The sequence below is a fragment of the Perissodus microlepis genome, chromosome 22 (assembly GCF_051167445.1).
Source record: "Perissodus microlepis isolate ML-2025 ecotype Zambia chromosome 22, ASM5116744v1, whole genome shotgun sequence".
NCBI lineage: Eukaryota > Metazoa > Chordata > Actinopteri > Cichliformes > Cichlidae > Perissodus > Perissodus microlepis.
This window is the reverse complement of record NC_140481.1, coordinates 19,408,727-19,435,481: the sequence shown is the minus strand read 5'-3', so window position 1 is coordinate 19,435,481 and position 26,755 is coordinate 19,408,727. Positions and strand designations below refer to the sequence as shown.

Here is a 26,755-nt window from a genome sequence, read left to right as displayed (position 1 = left end):
CGGCTGCTGCTGTCATCATCATCCGTCATCATTTCTGCTACACTGGCAGGGCTAGGGGCCAGGACTCTAATCTTCGGGTTTTTGGGGGATGTTGCTAACTCCGGGACCGATAACAGGCACCACACCCGCAGTAGATGTGCTCGGTGCTCGGTCTCGCAGCAAGCTATCAAATACGGTGCATTTCTTGGCTTTTAAAAAAACGCTATGCGTCGCCAGGTGTTTCATCAGATTCAAGGTGTTACCTCCTTTGCACAGTATCAGCTTAAAGCACTTGTTGCAGGCTGCTGAGTTTGCATCTTTTGCTGTGAAGTACAGCCAGACTTTTGACCGCTTCGCCTTGGGCATTTTTAATCTGTAGCTCTGCTCTAAAAGAACGTATGTATCTGGGCCCACCTACTACGCTTGCAAAGGTAAAATGATTGGCTGGAATCCAAAGTGTATGACATCTCAGGAAAAAAAAGCACCGAAATAAAGCACCGAAATGTGCGCTGCTTTTCGGTCTGGTTCCTACCGTTTATGTCAGAACCGGTGCCATGATGGCACTGGATACCGGTACCCATCCCTACTTATGAGCAAGCACTTTGGCGACAGTGGGAAGGAAAAACTCCCTTTTAACAGGAAGAAACCTGTGGCAGAACCAGGCTCAGGGAGGGGCTGTCATCTGCCGTGACTCACCTGCTGCTTTATTAGGTATATCTGTTCAACTGCTTGTTAAAGCAAATTGCTGGTTAACGCTAATCAGCCAATCACATGGCAGCCACCCAGTGTATTTAGGCAATGGGGAGAAAAAGTGATTTAAGTGATTTTGAATGTGGTATAGCCGCTCGTAGTACAGGGGCTATACCAGTGTACTGCACCTACCAGATTCTGCAGGTGGTGGTCTAATAGTGTGGAGGATATTTTCTTAGCACACTTTGGGCCCTTTAGTACCAAATTAGAATTGTTTAGCAGCCTACCGGAGTATTGGTGCTGTATGCCAAGTTTCTCATGGCTGTTTCCTGCAAGATAATGCACGATGTAACAAGCATGAGATGTGCAGCTGACAGATCTGCAGTTACAGTTCTGTGTGGTGCTGTCATATCAATATGGACGAACATCACTGAGGAATGTTTCCAGCACCTTTTTGAATCCATGCCATGAAGGATTAAGGTAGCTCTGAAAGGAAAAAGGTGTCCAATTTCATACCGGTAGGTGTATGTAATAAACCAGCCATTTAGTGTACATCTATATATTTATGTTTTTAACTCAATAAAATAAGTCCTTCACTCAGAGACAAAGTTTCTGTCATAGCAGATAGTATCTGTAATAATTTAAGTTCTGTTTTATGATGAAAATAACTTTTATTCCTTGATTGATTCCTTGGTGATTTTGCACACCAGAGACAAATTGTGAACACACAAACATGAACATGTTTCCATCATGTACTGGCAGGGAAAATATTGAAGTTACACAAGGACCACTTGTTGGGTTGTGTTTGGTGTTAGACGATACTACACAATTGTTAAAAAGACTAGTGACAGAGGAGAGTATTATGGCGAGAAGAGAGATGAAAGGAGAGGAGATTAAAAGGGACAACACTGATATAGGTTGAAAGAACTTTAATGTTGAAGTGTTGTGAAGTGCACTTCAAAATAAAGGCTGGCACCAAACTACACATTCTGTTATCACTTCATCGGTAATAGTTTTAAAAGCCAATATGAATGCTTCCATTGGTAAGTTTCTGGATCAGGACTTACGTCTGGTGTGTAAACCATTCAATGAAAACTGCATTAGTAGCTTGTCATATAAAAATATGGCTTGTAGTCCATGAATCCATGTTTTTGTGGAGCCTTAGGCAAACATTTTTTTTTTTCTGCAGGGTAGAACCTGTTGATTTTCCCAGAAGCAATCATTAACAGTAATAGTTTAAATTCAATAACAAGCCAGCTGTGTGCATTGTGGTACCATCGATTTGGTAATAATATGGCTTTTTGTTTGCTCGTTTTCTGGAAATGTGTATTTATGACATTCTTTAAGCTTTTATTGTAGAAAAGTGAAAAACTACTTAACATCAAAAGACCACCTCGAAGGGATACAATGTATGTAGTGTTATTAATGCGTGTGTGTCCGTGGGTGGGCTTTGTAGTTCAACTTTTTGGAAGTTACCATTTCACTGAATGTCTGTTAGCATCTGAAATTATTACATCATATATTGTATATTGCCATTAGTTCCAATCCTCCACCAACCAGTAAGTTTACTGCGCATTTATCAACCCATATTATGTTGTGTGTATTGTATTGCTGAGCCCACATCATTTTCCAATTGTCTACTTGAAAACAAAAAATATATATATAGAAATGGAGGAAGTCTGCTTAGTTTGAGGCACCAGACCTAATTAAATACTAAAAAAAAAAATATTTTTACAATGTTAACAACAGCAAGTTAGAGCAGAGATATACTTAAAGACACAGACACTATAGAGGTATTCTGAGTCATTTTTAATTAATCACTGATTTCACTACTGGCAGGCTTGTAGGTACAGGAGGGTGACTGCTTGTTGTATCCATGGGAGCTAACAACTCAAAGCAACTTTTCAGTGAGACTGCATCATTTAGTAGGTACACAGTTAAGGTGAGATTTGTTTACATTTGTGTGTGGGTACATGTGTCCTAGTATCTGTCAGTCACTTCCAGGGTATCTTAAGATGTTAAATTTAATGTGTTATACTTTAGTAACCACATCTACTAGATATCACACAAAAGATAGTTAGCTAGCCTTTCTCAACTGAGCAGAAACGCACATACAGATTTGATCAGCACATACATACAAATTGGTAATATTTGCCTCTGCAGGCAACAGTTTGTGTTTGCTATACCATTTAACAGCATTACCCCTGCATACCTCTAATTTGCTGTCTTCTCGCATATTGCTTTTTTGTTTGTGGACAAGTGAAAGGTTTGTCTGACAGAATTAAATATAAATATTAAATAAATACTATCTCAGTGACAAGTGACAACATGGTTAGTGACCCCTGGAGACAGCAAACTTCACTGCATCGCATTTTCATCTAGTAGCACAGCCACCAGAAATATCGTTAACCAGATGATTTCTGAGGATCTGAAATTTAAATCAGATTTCAGAGCAAGAATACCAGTTGATAAATCCAGTGGCAAAAAGTCATTTACTGTATAGCATGAAGTAGTGCTTACACTGTTAAATCTAAGGCTCTGTCTCAGCTTCAGCCTGTGAAGCTGTATAAAGAGTAGAGGTAAAAAGTGTTGAAGAGGACAGTTTAATATAAAAACAAGCTTATATTGTGGAAATGTGACAGTGGATGTTACTTGGGGCATGAAGGTGTCAGTGTACTAGGCAAGTTTGTTTGAAATGGCAAATTGAGCTGACTGTCTGCTATCTTTATCCCATCAGGGAAGCCACCAGTCCTGTACAGTTCATCAAATACTATCCTCGTCTCTTGTGTTTTTTAAAAAATATCAACAAAATGTATTTATATGTATGTAAGGCACATAAAAGGGTTTAGTACATAAAATAATACAGAAAGATGCATATTGAGATTTGCAAAGAAAGAGAAAGCAGTAGTAGTGTCATAAATGCCAAAATGCAAAGGCTGCTGTGGTATTGATCAGTACAAAAAGGCCTTCTGAGATGATCCGCTCTATGTAGTTCCTCCCAATGTTGGCTTTGCATCTATTTTGTTTCTGAAAATCTTCTCTCTCACGCTATCCCTTGTTTTCCTTAATAGATATTGATTTTGTTTTGGGTACATGCTGCAATTTTTTTTCTTTGCTTACATTTTGTGCCAATTTGCTTCTTCTGTTCAGATAACAGCTTCTGTTTCTTTACTCTCGCTCTTTTCTCTCTGTCACAGTGTTTGAAGTAAACCTATCCTTCCAGATGACAGCAGTGCAAGTGCAGACGTACATGTCTGCGTATGCATGGTGTCACTGTGCAGTGCAAGTTTAGCAGAGTGACAGTGATGTCAGACACATAATGATTTCCTATTGGCTGGCAGCCCCCGAGGCCTAACGACCCGTTATTGATCTGACCAATTAGCATTCACACCTTTAATTAATACTGAAGCCTGATGTTTGCACACAAGCAAACTCACACACACACACACAGATACAGACTTTTAATTAATAGTAAGAAGAGGGGTGGCTGTGAGAAGAGATAAGAGAGGAAGAAAGGGACAGAGGTAGAAGTGAAAGATGAATGTGTGAAACAGAGAAGAAAACTACAGGAAGTAGAAAGCTGATCAGTACTCTTACTAAAATCAGTGCAGGAGACATAAGAGCTAAGGGTAAGATGGAGCTTAATGGTTTACTGGTTTTTAGTAATACACACAAGCTTTTCTTCATGCACTGAGAAAATTGTTATTACTTTTGCTTCTCTGTGTTTACTATTTTGTGTCGTACTTGATGCAGTTCAGTCTGTGTAACATATTTCTTTTAACTGCAGTGAAGTAAATAATCACTGTGCTGGACACGAAAATAATCCACCAGCTATACTTCTCAGCAAAAAGCATATCAAAGAAATCCTCATAACACACAGTGTGTTCCTTTAGCAATGTATCACCATCATCTACAGTAAGTCACTTCAATAAAAGAAAACGTGTCCGTTTCTTGTGTTGCCTGTATCACTGGACGGCTTACTATTTTGTTTGATCAAGTCTGCTCGAGCGTATTTGTTCCAGTCAGAGTCAGCCCTTTCAGGTCAGATCAAATGATAGCTGATACTGCAGAGTACTGCTTTAGTAAAAAGAAGAAAAAGAAGCAAACGCAAACAAACTAGAACTTGATTATGTTCATTTCCGACGCCCACAGCCTGTTAAAACAGGATAAATTTTGAGGTAACAGGTGTGTGTGTGGCATGTTTTGTTTTTCTTTATATGTATGTGTGTCAGTCTAATGAAGTTCTGTTGGCAGGATGTCTTTAGGGAGATATCTAATGGTTTATTGAACCAAACCTCAGAGAAACATTGATCACAGCATCAAGGAGTTACACCCACATGGACTCAAAATACACACACCAATCCTTGTATATGCACGTGCGGTGACATGCACGCAAGAGGCCCACACACAAACACTCACGCTAGAGTGCACGTGAACGACCACACACACACACACACACACACACACACCGGTGAAGTGGAGGTAAAGAGCTTATAATTGACATCCCCATGTTTCTTTGTGAGCAGTCAGACTGCTGTCATTATCTGCTCATTCAATTACATACAGGGAAATTGCAAGCCTGGAAAAAAACCTAAGCACGTCTTTTCAACTAACATTTTTAGATGGATACTCCATCCACAAAAATGAGGTAATTGTGTTGGACAGGGTTATTGTCTACCCTCAAAATGAATAACTTGTTTTACCCTGCCACATTAAATTGCATCCTCCGTTGGATGGGTCTAATTCTGGCATATGGAAATTTGTAGTCAGCTGCAATATATTTCAAAGGAAAACCAGGCTACTCACTATATCTGCTTATTATGAATGCGGGTTCTTCTTAGTAATGTTGATTAAATATTATGTCCAATAATTGCATCTACAGCGGCCCCTTTAGTGATATATATGTGATATTTACCGAGCAGTATCGTAAAAAGTAGACGAAGAAGGAGGCATTAATTTAAGCCTAACTACTGGAGAACCCAAAGTTTTCACACCGCCAGCCACTCCAGTAATATATCATCATTACTGTGATATTTTAATTGCCAAATAATCAGGTTAGCGTAAATTCTGTATCAGAACAGTATTTATGCAGGCCAGTATATGCAACATTTATGGTCAGACAGTATACACTGACACTGGCTGCTGGAAGCTACTTCATGATCTCAATGAACACAGATAATTATTGTTCAGCCTGAACATCAAGGCACCACTATTACAACCCTCACAGCAGCTTGATTGTTTGTGTTCTGGGGTGTAATAAACCCAGAGAGACATTAGTGGTCTGTTGCTCTGAGTCCATAATGTCTGATCTACACTAGAAGTTACAATCATTAGCAACACAGCTGTGTGTATTAACTGATCTTCACAGCTGCCAGATGAGCTAAAGCTTTGAACAACTGTTAGTTTATCTGAGAGCTCTCCATTTTTCCCGCTTTAACTCTGCCTCACAGTCTCTCTGTCTCCCTCTGACATGCGCGCGCACACACACACACACGCACACACACGTTCTGCTACCACTTTGCCCCACGATAAATGTTTTCAGAAGTAATCAAACTTGGGCTATTTTACACATTTTTTGTGAAGCGCACTCACACATTTAAAATGAAAAGAAAATCTTAGCTTTTTAAAAAGATCTCACTATTATCTATTAAAGTAATATTTGAGATAGCAGCAGGCCTAGTACATTTATGAAGTCATTATTTGTAGGACGCTTTCAATTGAAAGATGACTATCCTGAATCCTAAGCCCTATATTTCGTCAATTCAGTTTGTAGAGCCATTCATTTTCTTCACTGCTTAAGCCGTTAGTGTTATGTATTAGATAAGAATTATGTAATGTGATGGGGTTTGAGTACTAGCTGAAATTATTAAAGCGCGACAGCCTTAGATTGTATATTTTAGACCATTATTAGGCTGTACAAATAGGATCAAAAAAAGGTTACATTAAAAACATATAGAAAAGAAAAGAGGTAGCATGTGTATCCCCAGGCAGCATGCATTTTGCACTCTTGTCATCTGTTCTATACAATTTGTGAAATGAAGCTTAGTGTTGACAGCGCTGGTGCAAGAAAGCCCTTAGCACAAATTGCGTGTGTGTGTTTATCCTTATACTGTACACTCAAATTACACAATGTATGTCAGTAAAGCTTTTCAACTTGAATCTTCGAGATCTGATGTGTAACTTAAGTGCTGTCTTCCTTGTTTTAGCGTCGTAACTCATAGTTGGAAGACCATTGTGGCCATCTCATCACCCAGTTAAAACCAAGCAGTTCATCTTTTAACACACGTGACCTGCCTTAAAGCTTGCTAGTGCCCTAGTCTTCTCTATTATATGCAACAGTGACATTACAGAAGACAGTTAAATGATTTGTTAACACATATTTTTTCTTATTCTTACTCTGACATAATATCAACCATGTTAGTTACTAGCAATATTAGAACAACTAATTATCCTGTGTATTGTGTCTGTTTTATTTGTTAGAGTACAATGAAAGAGTATGTAGGGCATCTACTGAAATGTAGCCTTTTTTATTTCATGCTTGGCATATATACTTGCCCTCTGTTTCATTAAGTGCATCTGTTCAACTGTTCTATAAAGCAAACAGCTAATCAGTCAACCATATGGCAGCAGCTTAGTGCTTTTAGGCATGTAGGCTTCGTGACATCACCTGCTGAAGTTCAAAACAAACATACTTGGGGTATGAAAGGTGATTCAAGTGAATTTTGAATTGTTGTTGGTGACAGACAGCTTGGTCTTCAGGAGCTGTTGATCTACAGGGATTTTTCATCGCTAGGATTTATAGAGAATGGTCTGAGAAATATTCAATAAGCAGTGCTTACTCAGTAAGTGAAAGGAAAAAAATGAAATGAAAATGCCTATTTGATGCCAAGGGTCAGAGGAGAATGGCCAGGCTGCTTGGAGCTGATAGGAAGGCCAGAATAACTCATCCATTTGTTAGCGCCAAGGTGGGCAGAAGTGTAGCTATGAATACACGGCACATCAGTTTCAATTAAATTCATTTTTGTTTGATTTATACAGCGCAAGTAATAGTCGCCTCAAGGTGCCTTATATTGTAAGGTAAGGATCCTCCAATAATACAGAAGAAAAGAACCAGATGACCCCCTATGAGCAAGCACTTGGGAACAGTGGGAAGGAAAAACTCTCTTAACATAAAAAAGAAACCTCCAGCAGAACAAGGCTCAGAGTAGATCCAGTAGAGCACTTTTGGGATACAATGGAACAGGACATATGCATCATGGATGTGCAGCTGACAAATCTGGAGCAGGTTTGTGCTACCCTGTCATGTATGGACGAAAATCAAGGTGTCATCGGTCGTGTCCAAATTCATGGGCTGCATCCTCCTGAGGCCGCATTTGTAGACCGATTACGTCACAGCGACGCGCCGAAGGCTGTCCAAATTCGTAGACTCCTCCGAATGCAGCCGACAAATGCGTCCTCCTTTTCCCCGAATTTGAAGGATGGGTCGGGTGTGTCCTTCGTGGCCTACCATATCCCAGAATTCATAGCGCGGCCCAGCCAAACTCCAGTTTCCAACAATGGCGGCCGCTACTAAGTTTTAAAATTACTCATACTAATCTTTCTGGGTCACAAAATAAACTTTTAACATATTTTCAGGCGAGAAAGTAGCTGTGTAAACATCAAATATCTGCTCGGTTTATCAAGATATCGCATATTTGCAAAAGTGCTTCGACGTTTTCGGAGACGTCTGCTACCCACCAGCTCGATAGCTAGCCGGGAGCTCGAGGGTTACTGATGCGGCCGAGAACGGCACAACTAGCGCCACATCATTTTCAGATCACCGCGGACTTTCGCTGCTCGGGTTAAACGTAATATATAAGTCACTTAGACAACCTAAAAATGTTATTGTTGGGCTTTTTTCAGTGTTTTGTTTGTTAGTGAGTAAATCGGTTTGGCTGAGATTAAAGTTATTAGATTAGATAAAATAAAACTGTATTAATCCCCCGTGGGTTCCTCCTTGGTTTTTACACAGCTGACTAAACGTCAAACAGAAAACTGATTAAACAGAAGTATGAGACAGTCGAGAATTTACGCCAGTGTCCTGTTATATTTTAGATAGCAAGGAGCAGACGGCTGAGTTTATTAAACTCCACCGAGACAGCGGTGACGCTAATCAGAAGGCTAGACCGTCCAATTTCACGGCCGTTTACTTCCGGCCTACCCAACCTTCTGAGGACCCGGCCCACGTAGACCGCGAAGGCCGGGTCCTCAGGAGGATGCAGCCCATGAATTTGGACACGACCAATATCTTGTTGAATTTAAGCCATGAAGAATTAGGAAAGTTCTGAAGGCAAAAGCCGGGACTACCTAACAAAATGGCTGATTCACAGATACAATGGAGATATAAACCAAATTTGCTCTCTATTTACTCTCTCTATTTTATAAGTATTTGCATGCCAGGCTGGCGTTTGATATCAGTGCACATTCAAACTGCCAAAATGCCAGTTCTGGCTCAGAAAACTCTATGTCGGGTACTGAACTGCTCATGTTAGAGAGAAACCACAAATGAAGGTCTCTGGTGTAAAGTCTAATGGGCTACCCATACAAAACATTAAAGAAAATCTTTCTAGCTCTTTCTCAGTTGTATTTTCAATTTTGCTGGATTGCTTTCCAAACATGGCTCTGTCTTAGTCCCTTAGGAGGCAATTAAGCTACCAATGTACTTTTGCAACATGATTAGAACAGACAAATAGCGCCAACATCATCAGGTTGTCAGTTTCACCAAATGCAGAGCTGCAGAGTACTTATGACACTTTCAATATTAAGTTGTCATGTAATCACAACTCAAGTGGATGATTGCTGCAGGACAGCGACGTCATAAAAGACAGCAACCCCTGAGGCTTTGTCTGTTATAATCGATAAAGGTGAAAATGGCCATTACCTTTACACAAACACTGCAGAGCTAGACTCCAGTTCCTATTACTGAGAGGTTTAAAACATATATATATATATATATATATATATATATAATTCTGATTTCTTTTATTAAATTACCAAAATATAAGCGAATATGTGACTCAAAGTAAACAATAATGATAATAAATAAAAAAATAATAATAATCTGCCATAGACTTGCTGGTCAATTTTAAATGGCTGTATCTGTAGATGGCATCTCTTACCACCTCACATACTTCTCTGAATGTAAAATGTATGTTTTTATTAAGGTCTAGGTCATCATCAACCCCAAACCCTAAGCCTATTTATTTTGACACAGTCAGATTGCTTTCTTTGTCACCTTATTGCCAAGACTGTGGAGAACAGTTTTAAACAAAGATAAAAATTACATATTTTTATGACAGAATTTTAGGGTTAGGGTTATCACCAATGATGAGTTGGACCTGAGAGGGTTCAGACAATCTAGTCTCACAGCTTGTCATTTTGACCAGGAAGTGAATGAATGTGAAAATGAATGTCTCGTTATGTTGCTAGCGGTTCGCCACCGAGAGTCAGTTTGAGCTGAAAAGGGAATTTGTCTGGAAAAGATCTTAGTCCTACCCCCTGCTGTTCCTCATTTTGGACTGTGGCTGGTAATAGCTGGAAGAGGCCAGAACTGCTGGTACTGCTGGTACTTCCATTTCCATTATCATATATCATGTCAACTCTCTTCTCTTCGCCATCACAAACGTTATATAGAAGTGTGTGTGGTAGGGGGTGGAGGTGAGGGGTTACCTTAACTACTCTTTTAAAGCAGTGCCCAGCTGTGAACTTCACTTTAGCTCCTTTTGTTTATCACATGCTGTAAGATTTTATTACAAGGAGCTACATAGCAGTTCCAATGTTGTTCTTTAACTGCTGATTCCTGTCTCACACACACACACATATACACTGTATAGAAATAAATGTAGTCGATACCTGCATATACATATAGTCACATAAACAGAAAAGCTTTCTTCTTGGTGTATAACCACATCAAGGAGAAAACTTTTACCATTCATCCCATCACTCTTTGTATTTGCTCAGCTTCTGCTCAGCTTCTGCTCAGCACAATTCTTATAACTGCTTTTTTTTTCATTCTTTTAATGCTTTTATAGAGAAAGGTGTCACATTTTTCAAATGGTGGATATCTCATCTTGGCATTAATCTTTTCATATTAAAAAGCACAAAGCCATGTAGAATAATTTCACATTATCCCATTCGTGATTGTTAAGCTGTCATAGTTAGAATTTCAGAAAATAACTCGAATCCTAGTATGACAGTTACTTGACAGCTCTGCAGCAACTTTCTAACAATACAGGGATTGTTTGGGGGGAAAAGTTCCACTGTCAATATTATAAATATATGGATGTATTATGTTTGAACAAAATGGGCAAAAACACATCTGACATTTTTCAACCACAACATTTGAGTATTTCCAAAACTACCACATAACCCCTTAAACTTTTTGTTTGTACAATCAAGGACACATTAACAATTTCGATCACATTACCTGCTTGCGACTCTGATGCATGCTACCACAAGCAGCATTTTATTTTAGAATTAAGATTATAATCTTTTAATTAATCCAGATAGATGTACATGGAGTGCTGTCAAAAGTCTTGAGCAACCCGTCATTTCTATATAAAGTGCAGCAATTTATGAAACCATAGTGTGTACACAGCCTGATCTCTGTTAAGCAAGGTTTCTTGCAATCTGTTTGAGCAACCTTTAGGAATAGTTCTCCAGGCTTCTTGGAGAACATACAAAGCTCTAAAAGGATGTTTTGGATGTTGGCTGCCTCTTGTTCCATTCTCTGTCAAGATGATCCTGCTCTGCTTCAGTAACGTTGAGGTCCAAGCTCTGTCGAGGTCAGTCCATTGAGAGTTTTCCATTGTGCGCTTTTTAAAATTTGTGTCCAGGTACACTTTTAATGCATTGGCACTGTGTTTGGGATAAATGTTGAAAAATGAAGCTGTTGCCAATTAGATGCTCATAATTCCATAATTTTGACAAGATCCCCAACACCATTTGCTGAAATACAGCACCAAACCTTGACAGAGCCTCCGCTGTGTTTTACAGATGACTGTATCACTGATGTACCTCTCTACTGGCCTCCTCTGTACATACTGACAATGATTATGTGGGTCAAATATACAAAAACGAGGGATGACTCATGATCTTTGCATGCTATTGTAGATTATAGTGTAGTATAATATGACATAATTTTTTATTTTTTTTATTTTATTTTCAAATCCCCTTCCTTCAGTAGCAAGGGTTATCTTGAAATCTTTTTTCCCCCAACTGGTTTACATTTAATCTGAAATGACATTTAACTCCAGCAATTCTAAACCCGTCTCATTTATTTGGTAATGGCAACCTATTGCTGCAGACAGGAAACTGCCAATCACATTTTGCCAAGCTGTATCAGAATGCTAATGTCCGCCTCACGTGCATGTTACAGAAAATTTGACATGAAGAAAAGGATGTATTCAGAACGTCACCTTGTGCAAAATAAAGGTTTGGAAAATAAATGTGCAAAACATTCACGCTGATCTTTAAAAGTAGTAACAACATGTATATTCTGGGCCTGTTATATAAAACTATTTTCTTATGTTTTTTTTATTTATTTATGATGGCTTAATAGTGCCTCTGCTTTGATTAGAGAAATAGATTAAACAGATAAAATATGTTTGTTGTGTAAAGTGGCAGTATGATTACACTGTCAGGAGAGGCACACTGTATCATACAGTATGGTTTATGATGTACAACTAAGGCTGTAAAGTGGTGCTAACTTATTAGACAAAAAGTGTTTTATGATACAAGTCCTTCACAAGTCTATAAAAAGAGTTGGTCACAGTGATAAATGAATCAAGCTGACAGGCAACTGACTCGGAAGTTGACAGGCGGTAAATCTAAGTGCCCCAGAAGAGACACCTGATTGTTACAGAACTCTCTAAAAACTTACAATCTTTTTGTGTTATACAACTTTAAAAAACTTCAAAATCACTTTTTTGGTTTATTTTTTATTTTTTGCCCTTTAATCCATGTATATGATTTCTTACCGCATATTCTATGTTTTGTATTCAAGCATTTTACCTTCTACTGTACTCTGTTCAGGTCTGAAACTCAGTTCATCTTGTAAAAAAATTACTGCTGACTGAGGTGTAAAACCTCTGAACTCCATGAATCATCCCCCCCGTCTCTGTGCCTCTGTTTTCCTGTCTTGCTTTCTGTCCCCCTCGCCCACTTCACTGTCCTTCACTCCCCCTCGCCAGTCTTCCAGTCTGCAGTGCCATTTGTCTCACTAAAAAGTCTAAAAGCATGGCAGCATTCTCTCGTGCTTTTTACCCTCTGCTCAGTTCTTTCCTCCCCACCTCTTCCCCTCTTTCTTGTGCTCCCTGTACTTGGACTCGGCTGTAATTGCTTATCTAGGGAGAAATAAAAGCCAGGTAAATGGTTACATGTGTGAGAATGTGTATGTGTGGTAGAAAGAGAGAAACTGTATAGTCCTTTACATGCAGGCCTTTGAATGTGTGTGTGTGTGTGTGTGTGTGTGTGTGTGCGTGTGTGTGTGTGTGTGACAAATGCAGATAGTTCTACAGATGGCCCATAAAAGCAGCAGCTTGTAATGAAGCAACTGAGACTGAAATCATGGTTATGGTAAACTGGGGAGAGACTGAGATAGCGAAAGAGAGGCAGAGATAGATAAAGAGAGAGAAATGAGAGGAAGAAGAAGTGTGGGTATGAGAGAATAAATAAGAGAGGGCAGGCAGCAATAAACCACGGTGAAGAGCGTGGCATAGCTGCTGGCTACTGAATAAACTAGTGTAATGAAAGTGTGTGATGTTCACAATAAACTAGGTAGGAAAGAATGAAAGGAGGAACAGGGAGATGGACATAAAGGTTGATATATTAGTATGGATAAAACAAGGGAGAAATAGAAAGGAGGGAGGTGTTGTCAAAAGTTTTTTGTTGAGGATAAGGTAGTAAGGGAAGAGAAGGGGGGAATCTATGGATGGAGGTGCAGAGAAGGAGAGGGGTAAAAACACCAGAAGTGGGAATGAAAGCCTAACAAGGCAGCAGAAACAGATGGATTAAAGAAGCTGGACAGAAAATAGTAATAGTGAAAATGAAAAAGGGGGAAACAATGCAAAAAGATAGATAAATGGAAAAAGTGATGGAGATACCAGTCAAGCTCCAAGTGGCTAAAATGGGAAACTGTTGGTTAGCGTGTGCCCTGGATTGCACTCTGGACCACCAATGTTAATGTTTGTGTGTGTGTTTGGATGAGAGTAAATGTGTGCCTGATAGGATGCTCAACAACAACAAACATCCTGACACCAAGTGGGGCCATGCTGACTGGCAAAATCGATAGGCCAACGGGTCGCAACACTAGGCCAACCTGACATCCAATCACAGTACAGCACAGGGGTTCGCCACAGTGATGGATGACCATGGTTGTGTGTGTGTGCGCATGTGCGCTAATGTCCAAGTGTGTCTTGTCAGTGTGTGTTTCCCTGTCACTGTGTGTGTGGAGATAATGAGAATGGCAATTAGAGGTGTGTGTGTCAGGGAGCTGGCAGGCAGACTTAATGACATATACACATGCATATACGCATTTAAGAGATATGATAATAACAAAAAGAAAGCTGACAGGTTTATTTTAAAGGAAAATGAAAAGACAGGTTGATTGTGGCCACATAAAAATTCCAAATATAAATGTCCACATAATCACCCGCACTGTGGCTAAAGGGGAAGGAATGGGATGTAATTGAAAAGGTATGACAGTAAAGTCATTTTATAAATTAATCTATCAGCCGGCCAATTCAAGAGTCATATCATCCGTTCATTTACTGACATTAAATCTTCTCTACCTGCTTTGTGAATAGTAATTACAAATTATTGCAGTAACTTATTTTGGGTATTTTTGCAGTTCGAGGAGTAAAGTGAAAGATTTCCAGAGTTTCTCGTGACATTTAAAGAATATGTGTTGCTATACCGCCACCTCTCATTTGGGAGCATACTCTTCCTCACCACCGCTGTTGATTTCTGTTTTTCTAATCTTTTCTCTCTTCCTTTAACATTTTCCTTTCTTACCTCTTTTGCTCTCCGTGTCTTAGTAGTTTCATAGTTCTATCTATCATGCTGGGCATCCTGCTCCTTTCCCTCTCTGCCCCACCACCCTCACCAATCCACAGTTCCCTCTCGCCCCTATCTGTCTAGTTCCTGCTCCCCCTCCCTAACCCCGCATCTGTCTGAACTGTTTCATAGTTGTATCAATCAAGTTCAAACAATAAGACCAGAGTTGCTCCCTGTGCGCCCATCTACTTCCTGTTTTATGGCTTGTAATACCCCTTCTCCCCCTGTCTCGCTCTCTCACTCCCTCTCACGCTTGTTTGTGCGTCTGTGTTGGCGGATGTTTATAAGCCTACAATTGTGCATACGTCTTTGGCACAGAACTGCAAATTAATCTAGCGGGAAGAGGGGGGATTGAAAAGAAACTTTAGCATTTCCGCCCTTTCTCCGAGGCTGAATTTTCTCTTCTTTGATTGCAAAGGCAATCCAACTGCCCATTTGCAGCCATCACGCTCGGCAGTATGTATGTAAAGACCAGTAGGCTCCCAGCTATGTCTGCGCTTGGAGCAATATTCTGGAATAGGCTGTAATGGAGGTATTTAAACTGCATCACCACAATGCAAGTGTCTTGCTTTTCTGACCCCAGAACTGTTTTTCATGACAGACGCAATGGGACCAGGCTGTAACACCATGTCTACACAGAAGACACAGTGTGAGCTGCACATTAGCAGAGCAGCAGCAGCTCTGATTCAGTCACAGTATTGAGCTGTGGGTCACCTGTGTTTTGAAAGCCCTCAGAGCACAACACAAAATAAAATAAGCATTGGTGAGACTGTGTGTGTGTAATATACGGGAACGCAGACTAGAAGCAGAAAAAAACTGTTTGGATTATGGGGGTAAGCATAACTAAAAGGTTCACCCGGATTGATTGAAATTGATCGTCTGTTTAGTTAGATGTGTGTGTGATCTGACAGACTGAATTACATGTATCACTATAAAAAGGGGGCTGAGCATATTATCTGAGTGATGGCTGAGATAGAAAAATGTATATTTTAATATTTTAATCAAATGAATCCCAAAACAAAACTGATAAAAGCCTTCATCTTTCTCTTTTTCTGTCATCTTTTGCAGAACTGCACAGTTCATCTTGTGGAAACCCTGGTGTCCCACCCAAAGCAGTGCTAAGTGGTGGAGGAAGATTTGCAGTGGGAGACAGTGTGCGGTACAGCTGTGTCCCTGGTTATGTCTTAGATGGTCATGCGACACTCACATGCATCACCAATGCCGGAAATGCCGCCGTCTGGGACTTTCCCGCTCCCATTTGTCGAGGTACGGACTCCACGTGTTTTTGTGTTGTGCGTGTGCAGGCGCGTGTTTATGTGTGTGCATGACTAGATGTGAAGAGTTTTTGTCCAATTTGAAAATAAATTCAAAATCAACCTCTATTTTCAAGATCTTTACTACTATACATGTGTCAAATGGGAAAAAAAATGCTGAAAATGTTCAAAAAGACTCAAGCAATCTTCAAGATATCAGAAATGTTGACCTCTGTGGAATTTTATGGAAAAAAAAAACTCTTCATATATTTATGTGTACTGTGTTTAAGTGTCCCTGAGAGAAACAGGAAGACAGACAGACTGCATGTGGGCAGAACAAGGCTTGTATGCATGCGTGTGTGCAGGCACAGAGTGACACAGGCAAGGGTGTGTAAAGTGTGCATATAGTGCGTGTGTGTGTGTGCGTGTCAGATATGTGTGTGGAACAGAAGCAAAAGTTTACTGAAGTAGAAGTTTTTAAAATGTTTTAATTATTGCTGTATGTCACACTGCAGCATTTATGTGAATTTATAGCAGACATGCACAGTTTGCTTTAAACATAAAAAATTAAGGGAACAACTGGAAAAATCTGAGTTTGGAGTTTAGGTGTGATTTTGAATGCAATCCTCTTAGGGTTGATGACTTTGGTTGACTCAAGAAATGACACAATGCATGTCCAAAAAAGATTTTGAATATTTCCTTTAAGGTCCAATTTATAATTAAACATCTCAGATTGTTTTAAACTTGATCAAATCATATAGGAAGGTAATAATATCTATGTTAACCTGCCAGGGATTCCAGGAAGAGCATGTTTGGCTACATCTGGCACACTAACATGATCCAGGTTTTTATGCTACTCAGTGTTCTTTTTTTCCCTCTTTATTTATAAAGTTTTGCACATGTAATTTGACATGTCAGGCCCAATACAGCAAGTACCAACCGATACAAAGACATATATCAAGACAGATTAGGCCATTAGAATTCGGATGATAACAATAAAACAGAAAAAAGAAAAAGAAAAAAAAAAGGGGAAAAGGAAGAACAACAAAAAACCCCAAAAAACCAAACCCCCCCCCCCCCAAAAAAAAAAAATTTAAAAATTAAAAATCAACTCCCCCCCAAAACCAGAACAAAAGGGAACCCCATGACACAAGTGTTTTCAATGAGTTAAAGTAAATGATAAAAGGCTGCCACATCTGTGAGAACTTATTAACATTTCCTCTGAGTCTGAATTTTATTTTCTCCATTTTTAAAAAGAAAATAACATCTTCCAGCCAACGTGATCGGGCTGGAGGGTGAGGAGCTTTCCAAGACAGTTGTGCCAGCAGTGAAGTGAAAGCGATAATATCCAGTTGCTTACGACTAAGGTTTAGGGTGGCATCTTCAGAAACACCAAAAATGGCAACTAGTAGGCATGGTTTGAGAGTAACGCTCAAAACATGAGAGAGCACTTCAAAGTAAAAAGTCCAGTATAATTGAAGTGACGGGCAGGCAAAAAACATATAAGTTAAATCACAGGGGGAGGTGTTGCATCTGTTGCACAGGTCAGGAATGCCGGGGTATATTTTAGATAGTCTAAATCTTGAGAAGTGTAATCTGTATACCGTCTTAAACTGAATAAGGGAGAGTCTTGCACATGAGGCTGAGGAATGAATTTTGTCAATTACTTTGTCCCAGTAACCTTCAACAAACTGAAGACCCAGTTCCTGTTCCTAACTCGAAGCAATTTTCTTGGTTGAGTAATTGTTTGATGCCATAATTAAAGTATATATTTGTGAGATTAGAGCCTTGCTGTGAGGCTTCAACTGGATAAGTCTTCCCACCAAGGCTTGAGAGGCTGACTTGAAAACTCTGGCAAGATAGAAGATGCACAGTGTCTTATTTGAAAGTAGCGGAACAAATGATATGAGGGCAAATCATACAAAGGACAGGTCCTCAAAGGATGACTTAAAGTCCGCTAGCAATGCAGCTCTATGCTCCTCAAGCAGCTAATCTCGGCTGCAGTTACAGGTGCCGCAGGTGTCGAGGTTTCTCGGTCTCGGTCTTGTTTGCCCTTTGACTTTGACATTCTTTAGATCTTCAGTAATCGACAAAGGTAAAAGACATCCAAAACTGGGAATCAAAATCTCAAAGAAGTAAGTTCGTTAGGTAAATGCTGAGCCGTGTAGCGGAGCGGACTTAAAACACGTCTACCCAGTAAACGCCATTACCGGAAGTTCCCATGTTACTCAGTGTTCTTTGTCCCTTCTTAAAATGTACAGTGGACGCTGTTGCTGTAAATTGTGTAGAATCTGCAGATCCCTAGCTGCTGACAGCTCATTATTTTACTTTGCCAATCAATGTTGTTGAGTCCCAATGGCTCTTGTTGTCCCTCATTTATAAAACTTTGTGTTGAAAGTTCATGGAAAAGGCAACATAGACACACTGTTCTTGGCAGTTTGAGGAACTAAGGCAATAGTATATCTGTGGTACAATTGACAGTTCAAAGATGTTTCCATATATGTGCAGCCTTAGGGGACCTGAATCAAAAGCACTCTGTTTGTGTCATTTATTGCTGGAGTTATCTACTGAGTTCATGTTTGCCGTGGGTCCTAATTAAAAATATCACACACCATCATTTAGGCAGGGGCACTCTGTCACTCATTTTAAAGGACCCAGGCACAGGCATGCCAATACCACTGAGCATAGCATGAGCTAAATTGGGTGTTATAACTTCTTGTGGTTTATGCCTTTATTTTGATAATGGACTGAAACTAAGTTATTTTATCTATATAATATTTAGATGTTGGTTAATTGGGTACATGAATACGTAAGTATAAGTATAAAAGTAAGTATAAGGCCACTTACTTTTGTGAGGGCGTTGCAGTGTGGAAAGAGAACCCAAACACAGGCCTCGCAGGCAGATTGAGGATGTGGATGGTGTTTATTATAAATGTAGGGTGAACATAACATGAGACGGACGGACGGACGGGCTGAATGGCTGGCTGGGCTGAAGTGAACTGAAATGAAAAACTCACACACACAATTGACGATGACAAGACAGTGAACTGCGAGAAACTGAGGGTTTAAATACACTAGCTAATGATGATGATAAGAGACAGGTGAGAACACAGCTGAACTGAATCCACAGGAAGTGGAACAGAACATAATGCACATAGACCGAGGCTAACATAATAAAGCAGGAAACGTGAAAACTAAACCGTGACAAAGTAAGAACTGAAAACACTGGGTCAACAACCCAGGAACCCTGACAATGTTTTAATAAAAAATATATTATTTTGAAGTTGAACATCAGGGTAATGTAGGCACAACAGTAACTCACTGGAGTAAAAGTCACTCCACCTTTCATTACTGAGATTAAAATCTATTATTTGTTTATTTTCAAACTCTATATAGGCCCCTATATTTTCAGTGACAGATATAATCCCCATCCAGAAAGACCTGTCATTTTTCAGAGATTTAGCTGCAACGGAGGAGTTATATTTCGCTATATATTTCAAAATGTTTTGCATTCACACAGCCCAACATCATCACAATTTCTCTTTCCTTCACTGTTGAAAGTATGCATTCACTGTGGTACTACTACTAATATTGGTTTTATCCAATCAGATAATATATCTCCAGTTTTCATCAGGCTTCTTTTTTTTAAAAAAGAAAATGAATACAATTATACAGTTTTTATTTTGATAGACAACTGACAGATATAATCCTCAATCAAGGGCTTATGGCCTGTATTTTCCATATAGTCCAGTCTTAATGTCATGCTTTTTTGATTATTCACGAGAGGAAACATTCAGTTTGTCAACTTAATTATAGGGAGATAATACCGTTATGATTATCTGACATTTAAGTCATATTGTACATTGTTGTACCTTACAGTGTAGCCTTATGTGTATGGTTAATTTGTCAGAGGAAAGTTATATTTTTAAAAAATTAATGCTTTTGAAATAAATGTCTTTTCAATTGGCAAGAACACCCAATAGATGCAATCAATGCAGCCAACCCCCTGCGACTGAATTTTAAAAACAGTCCAGGAAATGTCAGCATTATCTTACTGTAATGAACAAATCTGCTCTGTTTTAGTCTAGCTCTGACTTCCTTAGACCAATTACACATTAAACATTTTAGCCACTGTTAAAGACTTAGAGGCTTAGATTTTGGTTTTGTTTTGTGTCCTTTGACTAGTTCAGTTCTGTCTGTTTATGAATCAGTTAGTTGCCTTAGCTTGCCTGTAGTGGTTTAAAGTGCAGCAGAAACCCCCTTCACTAGTAGTGCAGGGAAGACATGCCCTCCCATGTTACTGGGCTCAATTCTTCTAATATACAGAGATAATTTTAAGGTTCTTTTATATTATTTTTTAAGTTGCTCGGAAAACTAGCAGCAGGTGACATCTCTGAAATGATCCATTATTCCACTTTCCCATCTATTACTTGTGCTGACTAGTCACTCTTCTGTACTGTTAACATCCAAAGGCATCAGGAGTTTTTTTTAAAGGTTTTTTTTCCCCTTTCTAATAATCCTCATAAATATATCAGAGAGAGCATTTTATTTAATGACTTTTTCTTTTTTCTTTTTAGTCTGTGCATTTATGTATGTTTATGTTGCAATTTTATCTACTTATTTACTGCTTTTATTGATATTGTTTCTCTCATTATGCCATTGTTTTATTTGCTCATTGCATTGTTTTGACTAGTTTAAGTGTCTTCTAATTTTCTGGCTCTGTAAAGCAGTTTTGCTTTCCAGCCTTTGCCACTTTTAAATTAACTGTATAAATAAATTTCACTTTGATATACACAGAGATAGTACAGGGATTTCCCCATAAATACAGCTCTACCATGAACTTAATTTTTAAAAGTTCATTTCAGTTCATTTCAAGCTGTTTAATCAGTGACTCTTTACACCTTCATCTGTGTTCAATCTAGTCCAATAATACTCATGACTGCCAAGTGACATCGGTGACCTGAACTTCCACAGGCACAAACTTAATTATAAAACTGAACTTTGCTGTTCCACCTGAAAGCTTTCTGGTTGTAGATCTGATAAGCAATACAGAGTCAGTCATCCATAAGAAGAAACCATAGGAGAAATCGCTTACACTTCTCATGAAGGACCCAGACATCATCATCCTCCCATGAGAAAGTGGGTGTGTTCACCATGTTCAGCACAAATAACTATCAGTTCATTGTAAAATATCTCTTTAGAAATGCAGCCACAATACAAACTAGGTGAGATAAAGGTTGTACCACCGTGCGCTACAAGGAAAGAAGGCAAGTAGTTACTTAGAAACACTAAAAGAACAGAAGGTATACCATTATCAAGGTTTGGGATTGGTCCAGTTTGGAGCCTGGATCAATCCATGCTATTATATGATATGTAAACATCCTCCAAAAACATAATTAAAAAATGTATTTCCTTATATGGCATTGTTGGACAAAGACACAACTTCTGTAGTTTTTACTTTGTACACTGCTACAGTGCATTTTAAGTAATTTGTTAAGATGTGATTGAAGTGTGGGATTTAAGCTTTCAGTGAAGTAATGCCAGTAAAGTAAGTAAAGTAAAAGTAAAATAAAATTTTATTTATATAGCACCTTTCAAGATAAAATCACAAAGTGCTTTACAGAGGCAGAAAACAGACATTAAAATCTAAAACAAAACAAAATCAACCAAAAGCGAGTTTTAAATACTTTTTAAAAGACATGACTGAGTCCACAGATCTCAAACTCAAAGGGAGCGAGTTCCAGAGTCTGGGAGCCACTGATACAAACGCTCTGTCACCTTTTGTTTTTAACCTTGTATGCGGGACAACCAGCAACCCCTGGTCACAAGACCTCAGGGACCTGCTGGGGTGATAAGAAAGAAGAAGATCACTTAAGTAAGTTGGAGCTACACCGTGCAGGGCCCTATAAGTCATGATTATGATCTTAAATTGGACCCTGAACTTGACAGGGAGCCAGTGCAGCTGAATCAGCAGGGGAGTGGCATGGGAGTAGTTGTGATGCTTTATTAGAAGCCTAGCAGCAGCATTCTGAACACCCTGCAGTCGTTCCAGGGAGGCATTACTTAAGCAAGTAAACAAGGAATTACAATAGTCTAAAAATCTACAATCTGGTACATCTGATACGGTATACACTGGCCAGCTCAGAAACACCAAAAACCCTGAAAGACCACAGAAGACAACTGAAGTGGATGGTCACAGAATTATTTCTATGATTAAGAGAATTTCATTTTCTAACATCTAACCAAGAACACTCCCAACAAGGTAGGTGTATCATTGTCTACGTGTCTTTAATTAACTGGCACCTTTATGAATTAATGGAAAGGGTTTAAAAGAAGGTGCTAAATTCTGATTACACTCGTGAACAAGAAGGCTAGGTGGCCAGATAACATCTTAAAGAGGCTGCACAATTCTGAAGACAATTCATTTAGAATATGAAACCAAGATGAGCATGTACTAGAATGATGGGAAGAAAAAAGCATAGAAAAACAGAGACGCAGGTCAGCATTGGGACATCTACCAGATAGTTGAGGCAACATTATGGCAGAGGCATGTATGGCTACAAATGGAGCTGGGTCACTAGTGTTTACTGATGATGATGCTTGATACTGTTGGTGACTGTTAATAGGTGTAGCATAATGAATTCTACTCAGATTCAGCCAAGTGGTGCAAAACAGATCCGACAGCAGTTCACTGTCCAAATAGATAATGACCGTAAGCGTACTACAAAAGCAACCATAAAGTTTCTCAAGGCGAAGAAATTTGATATTCTTCAATCACCAAGTCGGTCACCTGATCGAAGCCAACATGACGTGATGTTTAGCTACTGAAACTAAGTCAAAACTGAAAACAGAAATATGCACACATATTTTGTTTGTGGGTTCTAGACTTCAGGGAGTCATGAAGTAGAAAATGGTTTAATAATGATAATAAGTTGATTATGTAGTTGTAGGTTTGTGCATTTGCAAAAGTAAACATATTCTTCGAAAAGAGATGATAGGATAGAAAAGTTGAGTTTATTAAATTTTAATCAACGCAGATACTGAAGGAATAAAACATTCCTTACAACAGGTTTACATGCTATTTTTTTTACAGCAGAAACATTTAAGAAACTCAAAAAGACTAACAGAGTAATTACCATCAAGTAAAGCAGAAACGAAGCACTGTCAGACTATATTTACACCAGCTACAAGAAACATGTCGCCTTTCCAGCTCTGAGATGATTCATTATAATAAGAACATGGTGGTCTTTAATTACTTTCATAAGATTGTCATATAATCATTCAATAGCAATTTAGTTGGCTTCGTTCTTAAACTTTTAATGCCCAACATCTGTATTTATGATATAATGGAAACAAAATAAATAAATAAATAAACATTTACCATCCGTTTAAGAATGGAGCATTGCAAAGATGTGTCATGTTTGTGCAGTTTTCCAGATTAGCACTGCCTTTGTGCTCTACCCACCATCAAAGCAAGTCAAATACATCCAACAATGTGCTGAATTGCTGCACAACATACCTCAGTGCACAGTAAACTATGATTTGAGTCTTGGGGAAGAAGGAAGCATAGATAGGAAGGGAGTGAGAGGGAAGCAGGGGAAATAGTAACTTGTCATTGCTGGATTAGTAATGTCTCTGTCACTCTGTCAGTGAGGCTAAGAGGAGCTAAGCTATTAATATGTTCACACCAAGTTTGAAGCACACAGATACACAACTATACAGCTCTGCTTTTAGCTTATACTTCTCTACCTCTCACACACACACACACACACACACATGCATACATACATGCCTACACCCCCCTACCAACCCCTCCAAACCACACATCATAGCAGGTCTCACTACCATCTTGTAAACCGTCCCTTTCACTATTGTTGCTATCATTCTGTGTCTGTGTGTGCATTCTCATTCCACCACCAAGTCATCTCCTCAGTTCTCTGATCACTTCAGCTGCACTGTCCCAGTCATCTGGTAACTCCTCCCTACCACACAGAGCATGTCTTTCTCTTCTGAGGATCCATCCAATTTGTGGGGTATATGCGATGTCAACATTCAGCATCACCTCTTCGATTTCCAGCTACAAAATCACGAATCTGTCTGACAATTGTCATTCTCCACAAGATTGCTCACATGCTCTTCCTTTAAGACTCCTGCTCCATTAGTTTTCCTATCTACACTGTGATAGAACAGCTTGAATCCACCTCCAGTGTGCTTGACTTTGTTTCCCTTTCACCTGGTCTCCTGCACACATAATATATCTACCTTTTTACTGTCCTTCATATCAACCAGCTCATTGCCTTTACCAGACATTCCTGCCTCTCCCATCTTCTATTCTACATGGCTAAGATTTAGTGCTGGATGCACTTCCTGACATAACTCCAATTTACACTAGCTAGTATGTACTGTACAGTGTGTATGTATGTATATGTATAATATATATATATATATATATATGTGTGTGTGTGTGTGTGTGTGTGTGTGTGTATACATGGTATCAACAACACACAGAGGAAGTGGTTGATATCAAGAAATACTACCTGTGTCTCGAAAAGACCAGGCTGAACGACAGCTCAGAGGCTCTGATCATGGGAGCATAAAATCAGGCCCTAAGCACCAGCTCCATAGAAGCAGGAGTCTACAACTATTGACAGGGTCCAAGTTGTAAACTTTGCAAAGGTGCCCTGGAGATAGTCCAGCACATTATAGCAAGATGTAATGTGCAAGTTAGGGCAGTCAACACTGACAGGTACAACCAAGTGGTTGGCATCGTGTACAGGAACATCTGTGCTGCATATGGATTAGAAGTCCCCAAGTCCCAACAGGTGATACTTACGAAGGCAGTTTAGAGCAAGAGGGTTAAGGTCCTTTGGGAATTCAAGTTCCAGACAGACAAGCGACATTCAGAAGTCATAAATACTTAAAATAACACCAAATCTCATCCATCCATCTCTTTCCACTGTACTATTAAAGGCTGTACAATCCTTGTAGCCAATCCCAGCTGCCATAGCTGGAGTTTAACCCATCAAGGGGTGGGGTTCAACATCCAATTGTCAGTTGGTCTCAGTTTACGGTGTCAAGAACCGCAACCGTTATATGCTTTTACATTAGTAATATTAGTACATTTCATAGTTGCATGAACTCAACTATAACACTTATGCTGAATAGTGTAGAAGTACATCTTTATTCCTTCTCATAATGCACTTTTAATGTACAGAGGCTATGTTAGTTGAACAAAAATATAACAATATATTGCTCAGTCATAGTATTGTAAACGCACACTGTAGAACAGCATGTAAGGTTATATTCTATGTGTGCTATTGCAAGTGTTGGGGTATTTGAGTTCATATGTGCATTTATGCTTTGTCAGTATGCATGCTTTGTTTGTGTAGAATTATTTGGAGGACAGAAGCATCCATGGGCATCCAAGGCATACACCTTCACACAAACACACACATATACACATGAGCAAAGCTGCCCTTGAGAAAATTTAATCATGATCTCACAGTAAAAAAAAGAAAATGTGTATGAATATTCACATTTTGGGAGATTGTTTGTCTCTTGTGGGGGTGGTTTAAGTGAAAGATCATCAGTGAGAAGAGGGTATACCTCGATGTTACAAAGATTCTCTGTGGTGAAAATGTGGGAATCTAAGGGAAATTGGTCCTGTGCATGTTTTCCATGGTGGTGCAATGTCTGCAAGTATAACTTAAACACACACGTACACATGTGTACACACACACACAGAGTGAGAGTGAGAGACAGAGAGGGCAAAGCAGAAGGGAAGAGCCAGAAGGAACGGAAGTAGGGGGTTGTTGTTGGAATTGAAAAAGTAATAATGTGACAAAAGTTGAAATTAGACTGGCTGAGAAACGGAAATGAAATGAGTGTGTGGGGGGGAGTGTGTTTGTTTGTGAGTGTGTGCAGTCAGCATAACGAGACTGATGCTGCTAGTGCTGCTGCTGCTGTTGCTACAGCTTGTGTCCATGTTTTGTGTGCTAACAGGAGAGTGCTGATTACTGGTTGAGCTCATAGTAGTAATACTGCTGAAGTCTGATCAGGTACTTGTTTTTCCTTGTGAAGGGAAATAAAAATGAATGTTCACCAAGGAAAATGAATTCAGTGGTTAGTCTTTAGCTTTACTCTGTGCCTCTATGGTCTGTTCAGACACAATCTAAAGGTTATTTATGAGGTTGCACGGGTCCAGGTATTTCATTTTGATGCCTAATGGCAGTCTATACCAGCCTTTAAAGGTCTCTGTAGATATTCTTCCCCAGACCATCACTGACCCACCGCCAAACCAGTTATGCTGAACAATGTTGCAGGCAGCATAACGTCTTGGACCTGCCAATTCTGGTATTCTATGGCAAATGCCAATCTGGCTCTCTGATGCTAAGCAATGAGCACAGGGCCCACTAGAGGACTTTCGGCCCTTGGGCCACCCTCATGAAGTCTGTTTCTGATTGTTTGGTCTGAGACATTCACAATAGTGGCCTGTTGGAGGTCATTTTGTAGCTCTGGCAGTGTTTATCCTGCTCCTCCTTGCACAAAGGACCAAATATTGGTCCTGGTGATGGGTTAAGGACCTTCTACAGCCCTGTCCAACTCTCCTAGAGTAACTGGCTGTCTCCTACAATATTCCTCCATATTCCTGAGACTGTGCTGAGGAGACACAGCAAATCTTCTGGCAATAGAACATGTTGATGTGCCATCCTGGAGGATACCTGTGCAACCTCTGTAAG

General features: G+C 39.4%; 1 protein-coding gene across 6 annotated transcripts in view; it reads left to right on the top strand.

The window, feature by feature from the left end:
* LOC146362952 (CUB and sushi domain-containing protein 3-like) overlaps positions 1 to 26,755 on the top strand; it is a 388,582-nt gene that overhangs the window by 147,435 nt on the left and 214,392 nt on the right. For all 6 annotated transcript variants that reach the window (XM_084918660.1, XM_084918664.1, XM_084918663.1 and 3 more), the window contains exon 4: positions 15,832 to 16,029. In XM_084918660.1, coding sequence (XP_084774786.1) covers positions 15,832 to 16,029 — 198 coding nt within the window. The remainder of the gene's footprint in view (positions 1 to 15,831; positions 16,030 to 26,755) is intronic.